Consider the following 12592-nt stretch of genomic DNA (forward strand, 5'->3'; position numbering starts at 1 on the left):
GGTTTTGGCTAAAATCGGTGCTCGTCGCTGGAAAAGTCGCTGGTGACGTAGCATTTTTAAAGTTTCCCGTTCTTTGACCTTGAATTTGACCGTGAAGTTTGACCTTGATGAAAATGGTTTTCGATGTGCGGCTAGAACTTTGCACGCGCTACATTTTGGTGCCAAAATTTTGAAGATCGGACAATATCTAGTGGCACTTTTTCAGTTCCCCGTCCTTTGACCTTGAATTTGACCTTGAAGTTTGACCTTGATGAAAATGGTTTTCGATGTGCGGCTAGAACTTTGCACGCGCTACATTTTGGTGCCAAAATTTTGAAGATCGGACAATATCCAGTGGCACTTTTTCAGTTCCCCGTCCTTTGACCTTGAATTTGACCTTGAAGTTTGACCTTGATGAAAATTGTTTTCGATGTGCGGCTAGAACTTTGCACGCACTACATTTTGGTGCCAAAATTTTGAAAATCGGACAATATTTAGTGGCACTTTTTCAGTTCCCCGTCCTTTGACCTTGAATTTGACCTTGAAGTTTGACCTTGATGAAAATGGTTTTCGATGTGCGGCTAGAACTTTGCACGTGCTACATTTTGGTGCCAAAATTTTGAAAATCGGACAATATTTAGTGGCACTTTTTCAGTTCCCCGTCCTTTGACCTTGAATTTGACCTTGAAGGTCAAGGTTTAGGGGTGAATGGGTTCGATTTTCGTGATCCTCATGGTCCAATTGACCTTGGACGAGGTTTTGGCTATAATCGGTGCTCGTCGCTGGAAAAGTCGCTGGTGACGTAGCATTTTTAAAGTTCCCCGTTCTTTGACCTTGAATTTGACCTTGAAGTTTGACCTTGATGAAAATGGTTTTCGATGTGCGGCTAGAACTTTGCACGCGCTACATTTTGGTGCCAAAATTTTGAAGATCGGACAATATTTAGGTCAAGGTTTAGGGGTGAATGGGTTCGATTTTCGTGATCCTCATGGTCCAATTGACCTTGGACGAGGTTTTGGCTAAAATCGGTGCTCGTCGCTGGAAAAGTCGCTGGCGACGTCGCCAACTTCACGGACATTGAAAATTAAACATATAAAAACGTCCTGAAACGGACTAATATGAGGTTATAAATGCGTTACAGTCTACAGAGCTGTCCTTGAGGGATGTGTTCGTGCGCATTATGTTGATGAGAAGAACATCGACATTCCGTTTTGCGACAGGACTGGGGCTGCACCAGCCCATCGGCCACATGGACTTCTTCCCAAACGGAGGCAAGAAGCAGCCGGGCTGTGGAACCAGCGTCTTAGACGCCATCAAAAAGGAAGAGGGAAGCCTCATATACGGTGAGGTGAAGCTTCATATCTTTTGTTGACATTATCATTGCCCGCGCTTATTACTGTTTGCACAATGCACATACATGCACCACGCTTCTTTTGTGTCTTGAATGAATTGCATTGCACTGTAACTTGGAGGGTTCAACGTTCTCGTAGAGTCATATACGTACGTTTTTGTCATTAATAAGTTGTCATTAATTCGTTATTTTGTGCACTATTGGCAGGTTTGAGACGGTTCATTGGCTGTAACCACCTCCGTGCGTACGAGTTTTTCACCGAGTCCATCAACAGCGACTGTCCGTTCCTGGCCATCGAGTGTAACAGGTGGGTGCCGGTGGAGTGCCCTGCAGTCATCTGAGTGTCATAGGCAGCTGTTAATGGTGACAGTAGATGCTTGCATATTTGGTACATGCCGTGGTTAAGAGGAAGAAGTGACTAGAATATCATTGAGTGCTCCGTTCATTGCCCTTTTCTCCGGAACCTGTAAAATTGATGCAAAATAGAGGTCAATTTACGACATGTGTACTGTAGCCAAACGCTTGTGTGTGATTTAGCTCTTTTTAGCACGTTTGTTCTATGTCCACTATAAACTGTAATTTATGATTTAGTAACCTGCTGCTGTCGCTGCACGCTACTGCAGCTGAGCCGTCCAAATAATACCCCATCTGTCTCATCCAATCTCGACAGTTACGAGCAGTATGCAGCGGGCGAGTGCGGCCTGTGCTCTCCAAAACTCAGCAACTGCCACCGACTGGGTTACCACGCAGACGCCAACCTGACCTCAGTGGACCGCGCCCGCATGCGGCTGCTGAACCGCGAGAGGGTCGACCTGCTGGGCCGACCGCTGGGCGCGCGCACCTTCTACCTGCTGACCGGAAACGACGTGCCCTTCTGCCGTGAGTAGACGGCTGGCTGAAGCAGAGGCATTATGAGGAGGCAATTTAGAGAACTTTCATAATGCCCCTCCGAGGTCCGCTTGGCTTACTACTGCAATGACTCAACTCCAACCGTCAGTGCCCGTAGCGCACTTGCCTGAGTTGCCTGCTGTTGTAAGTGCCTTGTGTTGCACTCGCCCCATGCAGGCCTTATCTTTCCAGTGACCCTGTTTGCATTCAAGCCTTGAGATGTTAGCCGTTATGATCAGACAAGTGAATTATTTGTTCCAATCCCACGGTACCAAATTAGTGCTGTGTTTAATACTTGGAAAACTGATATTGGTGAGCACGGCTAGACACCTCTGTGACCTCTGTCCCGTCACTGCAGGGCGCCACTACCGGGTGACGGTGTTCCTGTCCGATGTGGCGGCTGCCGTCCGTCACGGAGGAGACATGGGCGCCTTCAAACTGCGCTTCCACAGCGCCAGCAACGTCACCGACTGGCACCGGCTTGGGGATAGGTGAGGGAAATAAAATACACCGGTTTGGGGATAAGAGGGGGAAATAAAATACACCGGCTCCAGGACACATGAGGCCCGAGAGGCAATACTAAATACACAGACAGACAGACAGAACCCTCGAGGCTTGGTGAAGAGCGTAACGACAAATATGCTCTGCGAAAAAGGTACCGTAATAGATATATTATCGTTGTAGAGTTGGCGTCTACTGAATTTCATTTGTTTCCATTCTCTGCAGAGCTCGTATCACTTTCGAAAAATGAAGATCTAATATGCCTCCCTTATCCCTAACAAATGTCGCTAAGTAATTCCTAGAAACTGACCACTGCCCTACCCTCCGTTTTCTGTTTGCCGTGTTGCAGTGACCAGTATTTCGAGCCGGGTCAGAAGTACGTGCACGTGAGCGCCGTGTCGCTGACGGGCGCGCCGCTGGCCATTGACCTCGAGTGGTCTCACTCCTCGTTCCTGCTGAACCCGCTGACATGGAGGCTGCTCTCGCGGCCCATGATACACGTCAACCGAGTGGTGGCCGTGCATATGGAGACCAGGGAACGGTGTGTTTGGGAGGGATCGGGGAACGGCGAGTTCGAGAAAGACCAGGGAAAGGGACGCTTAGCTCGGGCAGGAGCGGGAAAAGGTTTGTCGAGAACAGACCATGGGAACCAACGATGACGGAATGGACGACTTTTAAGAGAGTGAGGGAAGGAACAGGTACCCAACCAAGTTTAGCTTATTTACCAGGAAATCCACTAGTCATAAGCTCTTTGGCAAATTAATCAACTAAAAAAGCGAGTTTCTGCAGTTTAGTGCTCAGTATCTACTGTAAATGTAAAGCAAACTAAAATGTAGTTCAAATCAGTGCCTCTAAATGCCTGGACATTCCCATGTCTGCTAGTGCTGTCCCCAATCTTACACCAGATATCGGTATTTGTCCCGCAGGTTCGTGTTCTGCGGCGAGGACCTGCCTTTGACCTCTGGCCGCTCAGCCCGGCTCCGGTTCAACCCGCGCTGTCGGCCGCAGCGGCCCGCCGGCATCGGATCACTGTACGCCACCCTGGCTAACATCGACATCGTCGGTGGCGTCGGCAGCAGCGTCATGGGCCTCGTCGACTCCGACTCTAATGTCATCCCCACGCGGCGGAGGAGGAGGAGAAGAAGGAGAAGGCGGGGGAGGCACCGAAACAGGGACGGGAAACTGCGGAACAAAGTCCGCCCCAGGAACCGGAGAGTCCGGAATGGGTTGTAAGGAAACCACTGCCGGGGCGAACTGGTGCTCAGAGTGGGGTTACACTGGTCAAAGCCATCAGTCGATATTACCGTGGTGAGTGGCATGTGAGGCCATGCTAGATCACGTAAAGTGCTCGCCAAAAACTCTGGAAGAGGTGAAAAGTGCAATATGTGTTTGGTGCGTGTTTGTGCTCCACGTAGGGTTGTGTGTCTGGCTACATGTGTGTATGTGTGTTATCGATGGTCGTATCTGCGTGTGTTGTGAAAAACGACTTCGACATAATTAAGTTGTAAATAAGGACGAGACGGCAAAAGTGACATAATTTCAATGTCAAATAAAAGGTTGAAATATGGACGATTTCTTTTCATGTAAGTAAAAACGAAACTGGCAAAAAAGCTGGCAACAATGCCCGTGCTATTCTATTCTTAGGCAGATTTTGTGGTAGTAAGCAAGTTTACATTCGTATAACGTACTTTATTTTCGATGAACTAATTTTTCACTCTATCCTAGTCAGTTTCGGAAATATATCATGAAATAAGCGTAAGAAAAGAATAAATCAACGATAGGTATAGCTTTCAAAACACAGACTTGAATCCATAAATCCTTGTTAGGTATCACATACGATGCAAGAACTAAACGGAAAAGATGTATTCATCAGCAGAACTGGGTTTAATTTACACCTGACACGTAACGTTTTGCAATGTGTACCAAATGTTCAATTCAAATAATACATACGTTCTTCTACACACAGACATGAACTTATGTACAAAAAAAAAACCTCAAATGCTTATCCACATTCCACAGTGCCAATGCAGCCTCATCTTCAGGTCGCATTACTTTGCTCAAATCACACTAATTACATACAAAAGTAAGCACTGAGCTAAGCACTGGTGACCATCGGGTTCATAAGGCACCGGCTGCCAAACACAAATCGACCCCTTAGTGACTAGTTTTACATTTATACATAGCCAAAGGTTACGCGCCGTAACACACTTACACCAAGCCAAATCGAACATTTAACGGCCAGTGCTAGTTGTGGCACGTCGAGGGCTTGTGTCACATCCAGCACTTGAAATCGTCGACGCCGGTGAGGCTCCAAAGGACGACGGCACATAGCCAAACAGGGACGATCCCGCGCAGACCGGGAGACTGCGGAGCCCGGGATAGTGCAGGAGGGACCGTTCAGGCCAGTGGATAGGTATGAAGGGAACTCTTAGTTTAGAGCTCACGAAAATACCACGGTGACTATAAATACGTTATGGTGAGATACCATTCGCCATGAATAATGTTGCACGGGGGAATAATGGTTTATTTGTACGATGAATTGGGATTTAGAGACGATCAGTTTGTGAATGCCATCGGTACCTACCCAGACGTTGTTTTTACAAGTGTGTATTAGGCCAATTTTTACACTTCATCCGAAATAATCACTTGGAACAGCAGCCCTCAAGGGTTTCGAGATTATCTACAGCACGAAATTTCGGGATCGGACGGTGTGGCTACTCCTGGCGTTTCCATGTTAGATAGTTCATAGTTGCACTTCATCCGTAAGATGCCCTCCTGAGATCTCGTGAGTCTTGGTTTCAAAACCATTGCCAATGCCGTGACCCGGATTCGAACCGGGGTTACTGCGGCCACAACGCAGGGTCCTAACCACTAGACTATCACGGCTCTGTTCTACTACCGTCACGTCACGCGGAGCGGGCGTGACGGCCACGCCCGGCTGGCGGCGTCTGGAGTGGGGTGTGACGTCACCCTGACGTCACAGGCGGTGAAAGGATGGGAAGGTGGGGCACTGCACCGGGCTTTTGAGAGACACAAGAAGTGGGAATAGACGGTAGACAAAAACTGAACACGACTACCTACAGCGTAAGCTAATCCTTATGACCGTTATTAAACGTCCAACCGATATTCTTTTGGGCATATGAACAAATAAACACTCTTCTCGAGATAAGCTGCGACGGGTGCCTTCGTCCATAGTCCACCCCGTCTACGCTGACAGCCGATCCCCATGACAACCGGCGAACAGCCGAGTTCGTGTTCACTCGCTCGCGGATGCGGCTCATCGCATGGCTCGTGGGCTGAAGGTACCGTATCGCAGAACGTTGTGAATCTCCGAGTCGATAATCCGGCGGTTGACGTCTCGGGCAGCGGCTGAACGATCAGACAGAAGGTCAGTTCAGAAGGCTAAGGTCAGCTGAGGTCAGCACGGGCATTTGACGGTGGGGCATTGTGCCGTTTTATGTTTCTATAGATTCAAAGAGATTGCAGATGTGGAACAAAAGATCCGAGTAGAAAGAAGCTTCCATTGTAATTCCCTAGATTTGAGGGGTGAAATTGAAGCACGTTTGAGCATTGATGGACAATTGTATCCATAGGTCCACTGATGTTATTAGAACGAAGCATAGACCTCGGAACCGTAAGCGTCGCTAGCTGCATATTTATGTCGCAAAAATGTCACAATGTGCAATCAAAACGCCCCCGCCCCCCCCCCCCCCCCACCACCACCACTCACCAGTGATGAGTCTGTAGATGGGTGTGGAGACGAAGGAGCGCTTGCCGGACGATCCCCGCAGCGTGTAGTCGTTCAGGACGAGTATGGTGGCCACGCTGGCCAGCATGTTGCGCACGCGCTGTCGGGGACTGTCGCCCGTTACACGAGACAGCGCCTCCGACTGGGGGCGCAGACGCACGTGCAGCGTAAAAATGATTGATGATTTTAGAATTGTAAGGTAAATGAGTAGCAGCTGCCTTCAAAAATTTATAAGAGACCCTTTAACTTTTATGAATAAGAATAATGAAGTTTTGTAAGTTTACACATGATTAGGATTTATCTGTCCAAACATCAATGGGTTAGTAACGATAACGTTGAGAAGTTTCGTGGGGAAGAGGCGTGCGTAGATGCTGAGACGGTAACAGGCAGGTTGGTAGCAACAAGTTCGTACCATACACAGTGTCAGTAGTAGCAAGTATCACATAACAGTGGCCAGTTCCAGGAAAGCACGCATATCATTCTGACGATTCGCCGCGTCTGCCAGCCTTAAAATGACCGGTGGCATCATTTTCTCACCACCATAACCCGCGCCCCGTAGGGCTACCGGCGGACCCTACCACCCGTAGGGGGGGGGGGCCGTTTCGGCCCCCCCCCCCTAAGATCTCGGAAAGTTACCGTCCGATTTTCAAAATTTAAACGGCGTTCGATAGCCCCACCCGGGAACTACCTTGTGACCAAATTTCATTGACCTAGGTCAAACCGATGACGTCACAGGTCAGGTCAAAGGTCAGATTTTCACCGTTCACAGGCATTTCAAGAAATGTGTTGTGAAATCGAGTAAATTGGTAATTTATTGATAACCATCGATGGTACATTGTTCGTCAAACACATACTTTGCTATCTGAGGTCACTGATACCAGGTCAGGTCACAGCGAGGTCAGGTCACCGGGGGTCACAATATGAAAGTGTCGTGTGATACATGTTTTATGGTCCATTTTACATGACAAATGCGATTATGTGGGTTAGGCAGCCTTTGGGGCCAGCCTAGGTCACGTTTTGGTGAAGGTCAGGTCAAGGTCAGGTCAAATTAGGTCAAATTTCAAAGTTGATATTTTTGCATAAAATGGGTATCGATTCGATGCAGCTCGTCACGGGGAGTCTAATGGTGGTCTTTGTTTTACTCTACGAGGTCTAGAATTGCCAAAAATTGAGTTTGAAAATTTGACGTCATCATTTTTGAACAGTTTTTTCGCTATAACTTGGCCAAAAGACGAGGTATCGATCTGAAATTTGGTATTTAGATAGAAGACGGTAGGTACTATCACATATATTCCGGTTTTTTCGAAACTCAAAAAACTTTTTGGATTTTTTGGCTAATATATCCAAAAACATGCTTTTTTTATTTTTGGGGGTCAAAACTCCAAAATTTCAAAAATCCGAGATAGCAGTTTTGTAACCTTGTCAATTCTACACCTTTTATGTCTTGATCATTTTTCTGTATCTTCAAAGCTGTAGGCGTGACAGGTTTTCTCGCGAAGGTCTTTTTTCGGTTGAAAATGACAGAACATGACGTCACTCTGACGTCATTTGTGGCCAACCTATCATAGCCTCTGGAAAAATGTTTGGTCACAATGTGTAAAATTGATGCCCGGAGGGGTCCTGAAAGTTTGGTGGCGATATCTCCAGCCGTTTAGGAGATATCGACCGAAAAGGACAGGGGGGGCCGTTTCGGCCCCCCCCCCCTACGGGGCGCGGGATAAGAACTTAACTCCACGAGAAATATGACATTGAGAGACCTAAATCCACGGCGGAAAAGGCATGGTGTAGTGTGGGTTTATCCTATCAGCGCTACTGACCAGCGTTCTGGCGTAGTCGGGATCCCTGTGGATCCACTCGTTGAGCTCGTTGAAGGCGCGCCGGGTCCGGACTGGGCCGGAGGTCTGCTCCGGGTCCGGCTCCGGGGTTCCGGACCCGGCAGTGTCCTTCAGGTTCCGGAGCACGTCCTCGTTCTGCTGGATCAGCCGGTCAATCTTCTGCTGCAGTGGGTCTGTGGGCGAACCGGACAGCGGGGGGTGAACACTTAGCAGTCAGGGACGCGCGGCAGACCTTCTTCTGAATAAATAAAAATGCAGAAATTTAATAACACTTTCGGCGATGGGATTGGTGGTGGAGTGTCTCCATTAAATGTTTTAAGATCGATGGCAACATCGATCGTTTATTGTTATCGATGGCAAATAATATACATTCTTGGACGATACCGCGAAAACGAAATATTTCTATCGAGAGTTTTCAAAGGATTTCATGCACGAGGCCTTGGCCGAGTGCATGAAATTCTTTGAAAATTCGAGATAGAAATATTTCGTCGCGGTAGAGTCGATATTATTTCCTGTATGTTTCTTAATATCATTCGTTGTCTGCTTAAAAAAGGCCGAAATATGCATAAATAAAATACAGTAGCAATAACTACACGTTAGATACTGAAATACTGGCAGTTCTAATAACTTAACAGTTCAGCAAAGCTTACAAATTTTCTTTAAAACAGAAGCCCTCGATGAAATCAAGCTATCCAAGAAAACCATCCAAGAAAACGTCTCGCGCAAAGTTTCTTGGATGGCTGGATTGCATTGCAAGACTGCATCAAACATACAGGAATTTGACTTGTGTTGCCATCGATCGTTCTGTATGTCTCTTTGCTATGTGGGAGGCCTGGGCAGTTTTAAGTCTTATCAATCATAGAGATCTTATATACATTTATATATGAATATATCTTATATACATTATATACATGTATAAGATCTCTATGTTATCATTACCTACTATTCATTGCTTTTAAAGACATCTTGTTTAACCAAGCGTCCAATGTTCAGACGGAAAGTTAAGCAATTTATAGAAAAGTATAAAGTATAAGTAGCATCGAATAGAATGAGAACGGCCAGCGCATATACCAAACGTCTTGATAATGCAGCCATAAAACCGACCAATCTTTAGAAAAAAGCGATGTGTATTTCGTCTTTGGTCTACAACAATAGGTATAGTATATCTTACTCAATAAACCCATTATTTAACGCCAACGCAGAATGCTCAATTAAATTAGGTTCATAAAATCGCGAAATTCTCAAGAAGTTTTATTCCACAATGACCCAATGCACACATCAGACGAACAGTAATTTAGACAGCTACCACAAAATTGTGTGACATCAATCAGTGCAACGAGATCCGGCTTGGCGAGAATTACTTACTACAGGGTGTCTCAAAAGTTCGTTCACACATTTCCCATGCCAATAAAGCATATAAGAACCGGCCAAAAGTATAAGGTTTTGGTGTCTGTGTGTACACTAGACAAATATGCATGCTTTGACAACTGATTAAGAAGGTTGGAAACCAACCCCTTTGCTGTATCTCCAAAAATATTTGCCCATACCGATTTTTGTTGCTCCGTCAGCTGCCGGAGGCTGATAAAAGGTTACCAGCTTTCAAGCTCTTGCAGGGGAATCCCCTGCAGTTTCTGCGTCGGATTTAGTTTTGACTAGCTCCCCGGCAACATCTGATTTTCCCTGAAAGCCGACAGCTTGCATCGACACCATTCTTGAGTATTTTGTAGGCATTCTCTGGCGCTAACTCCTTCATGAATGACTGGTGCCGACATCCCAAGCGCCATTTTCCTTTTCAAAACGACCCCAGTCCTGAACAAACGGGAAGTGCCAGGAGCAAATTTTTCGCATCATATGGTAGCAGAATGTGTCGGACATCTGTTTCTCAGACACATTGTGCAAATTTTGCAAATTCCAAGCGCTCGTCATTCCCCATGCCAAGACCTTCGCTCGGTTGCGGACTGTTTTCCTCGGGAGATGTTCTGCTTTGTAAACGGCCCAAACCTGTCCATCGTGTGGTTTTATCGGGATTTTGTGTTTAAAAGAAAATTATTCGCTGCAGATCTGCCTCTTGAAACTTCGTTAGATAAAATTTTACAATAACTGACACTTTTGGAGGGTCAGGTGTCCCTGGCATTGACGATTTTTGTGTTATTGTCCCCAAAAATTAGCGTTATAGATATTATAAACAATTTTAAATTATAATTTGTCTTTATTTTACGATGACCTGCACTTTTTGAAAATGGGTAACCTCTGTCTGTGACCTTCTTGCCAGTTTTCAATAGTTATGAGCGCATTTTCAGCTGCTTTCCGGAACACGAGTCTGCTGTCGTGCGAGAGTCGTTCAAAACGCCGTTAGTCTCGCATGGTTTCGTCCTTCAAAAATTTTAGCCACCGTTTTTATGAGATGATCATCATGTTGCACTCATCCTCGCCGACACTTAGCCATGTGTCATTTCCGACTTAACCATTCCCATTACTCCTGAAACAGAGAGTTTCACAACATACCCGACTTTGCAACCTACATTTTCGTGCCTGACCCATGGTCAGAGGTGAACCCTTTTTGTGAGCTCATGAAGGGTCGAATGCACTTGAAAACAATGAGACTGCTTGAGGAAGGTTGTCACCAATGCCCATGCAAAATTTCGACTGTTAATTTCTTGTTGATTCAGAATTATTGACAAAAAAGCATGGCTGGTACCTGTGAACGAACTTTTGAGACACCCTGTACAGTGAAAAAACAATAATCTTAAATAAAAAGCTGAAAGCGGGAGGAAAAACTAATCGAGCGAAAGAGGGTACGAGACACCGAAAGAACGACCGTTAGAGCAAGAGAAAGAGTACATACACAATATCGCATAGCTTGATACGACACAAACATAAATACATAGGGCATAAGGTTCAACTTAATGGGCGGTTTGCTAGTCTCATCGCTGAGAAACATTCGACATCACCTAAAAACTAATGGAGAAGCCTAGAATGTGTGGGCTACAAAGTACGAAATTCATAAGGCGTGTCACCGAGCGCTTTACTATAAAAAAAAAATACTCACAAGTAAATGCTCACAAGCAGTGCACTGGCATTACAATATGTACAGCCATACCGTTTACGACAGTTATGCTACCTGTAAAACATAAAAAAACAGCTAAGCCGCATAAAAAGCCGCTGAGGTGCTTTTGCTCGCTAGACAATAACATCACAACACAACGCCTTTCGTACATATCAACAGCATGCTTGTTGACCACCCACATGGCGCGCTCACAATGCCGCTACCACAGAACACTCGAACCCTGGCCGACCGAAATTCAGCTCCGGCTGTTCCGGAACTCACGCCGCCCTCGTTCACGCCGCGTGCCGTGTCGTTTCCCCAACGCGTGTCCCCACAATGTCCATATCACGTGCCATTTCGTTCCTCAGCACCCCGTGCCACGTATTGTATCGTACCCTCTCGCGACTCACACCGGCCTCTGATGGACCCGCCTCACATGTTCACGCATGTTGTCGCCGCGAGTGAACACCTTATGGCAGATAGGGCACATAGTGCTACTGCGCTTCTCGTGCACGCATTTCTCGTGTCTCGTGCGCAGCCAGTTGAGGGAGAAGCCGACCCCGCAGTAAGTGCAGAGGTACGGGCCGCTGCTGCCGCTGATATTGCTGAGCGGACCGGTTCGAGACCGGCCGTCGGAGCGCCCGGCAGTCGGCGGCGGAGGCGGCGGGTACGGCGCTGCGGAGACGACGGGGGCGGGGCGGGACGGAGACGTCAGGGCGGCGCCGGCGGCGGTCGGAGAGGTCACGGTATGGCGGACCAGCGCAGGTCACCGAGTTCATCACAGGTCAATCAAGTTTTTCTTTAGAAATTTAGGTCAAATGGAAGAATGGGTGGTTTTGGGCCCTGGTGCCACGATAAGCGGCGCTTGTTGTGAATGACACCATCGGGCTGCACCATCCGATCTTGCCCGCGCCCGGTTCACCGGTAATAATTTTAACCGAAAGCTTAAACGTATCGCGGGTAGATGGCGGCACAGTCCTCTCGGGCCTAGCGTGGCGAATAGGTGACTTTGTGCGCGAGTGCCACCATGTTGCGAATTTGCAACTTGAATTGCGAATTGGTGCTTGTTGCGAATGACACCATCGACCCACCATCCGATCTTGCCCGCGCCCGGTTCACCGGTAATAATTTTAACCGAAAGCTTAAACGTATCGCGGGTAGATGGCGGCACAGTCCTCTCGGGCCTAGCGTGGCTCTCTGCTCAGTCAGGCCAGGCCAGGCCAGACAAGCTCCCGTAGAGATAT

At 47.2% G+C, this 12592-nt stretch overlaps 2 protein-coding genes and 1 non-coding gene across 6 annotated transcripts in view; 1 reads left to right on the top strand and 2 right to left on the bottom strand.

Moving 5' to 3' along the window:
- LOC122368653 (pancreatic triacylglycerol lipase-like) overlaps positions 1–4286 on the top strand; it is a 29745-nt gene extending 25459 nt beyond the window's left edge. For all 3 annotated transcript variants that reach the window (XM_043342810.1, XM_043342808.1, XM_043342809.1), the window contains exons 7-12: positions 1200–1322; positions 1538–1637; positions 2001–2209; positions 2577–2709; positions 3069–3260; positions 3646–4286. In XM_043342810.1, the coding sequence (XP_043198745.1) occupies positions 1200–1322; positions 1538–1637; positions 2001–2209; positions 2577–2709; positions 3069–3260; positions 3646–3952 (1064 nt within the window). In that variant the 3' untranslated portion in view covers positions 3953–4286. The remainder of the gene's footprint in view (positions 1–1199; positions 1323–1537; positions 1638–2000; positions 2210–2576; positions 2710–3068; positions 3261–3645) is intronic.
- Positions 4287–4567: 281 nt separating this feature from the next.
- Positions 4568–12592, bottom strand: part of LOC122368654 (protein tramtrack, beta isoform-like) — a 42268-nt gene continuing 34243 nt past the window's right edge. The window contains exons 6-8 of one of the 2 annotated variants that reach the window (XM_043342814.1): positions 8285–8475; positions 6450–6609; positions 4568–6088 (exon numbers count right to left, since the gene is read on the bottom strand). In XM_043342814.1, the coding sequence (XP_043198749.1) occupies positions 5997–6088; positions 6450–6609; positions 8285–8475 (443 nt within the window). In that variant the 3' untranslated portion in view covers positions 4568–5996. Of the gene's footprint in view, positions 6089–6449; positions 6610–8284; positions 8476–11037; positions 12024–12592 lie in introns of those variants that run through there. The other variant, XM_043342826.1, reaches the window with a different exon arrangement.
- Positions 5534–5605, bottom strand: Trnah-gug. Its single transcript has one exon. It is a non-coding gene; the product is annotated as a tRNA-His (tRNA).

Source organism: Amphibalanus amphitrite, unplaced genomic scaffold (genome assembly GCF_019059575.1).
Source record: "Amphibalanus amphitrite isolate SeventyFive unplaced genomic scaffold, NRLGWU_Aamphi_draft 000965F_arrow, whole genome shotgun sequence".
NCBI classification, from domain to species: Eukaryota; Metazoa; Arthropoda; class Thecostraca; order Balanomorpha; family Balanidae; genus Amphibalanus; species Amphibalanus amphitrite.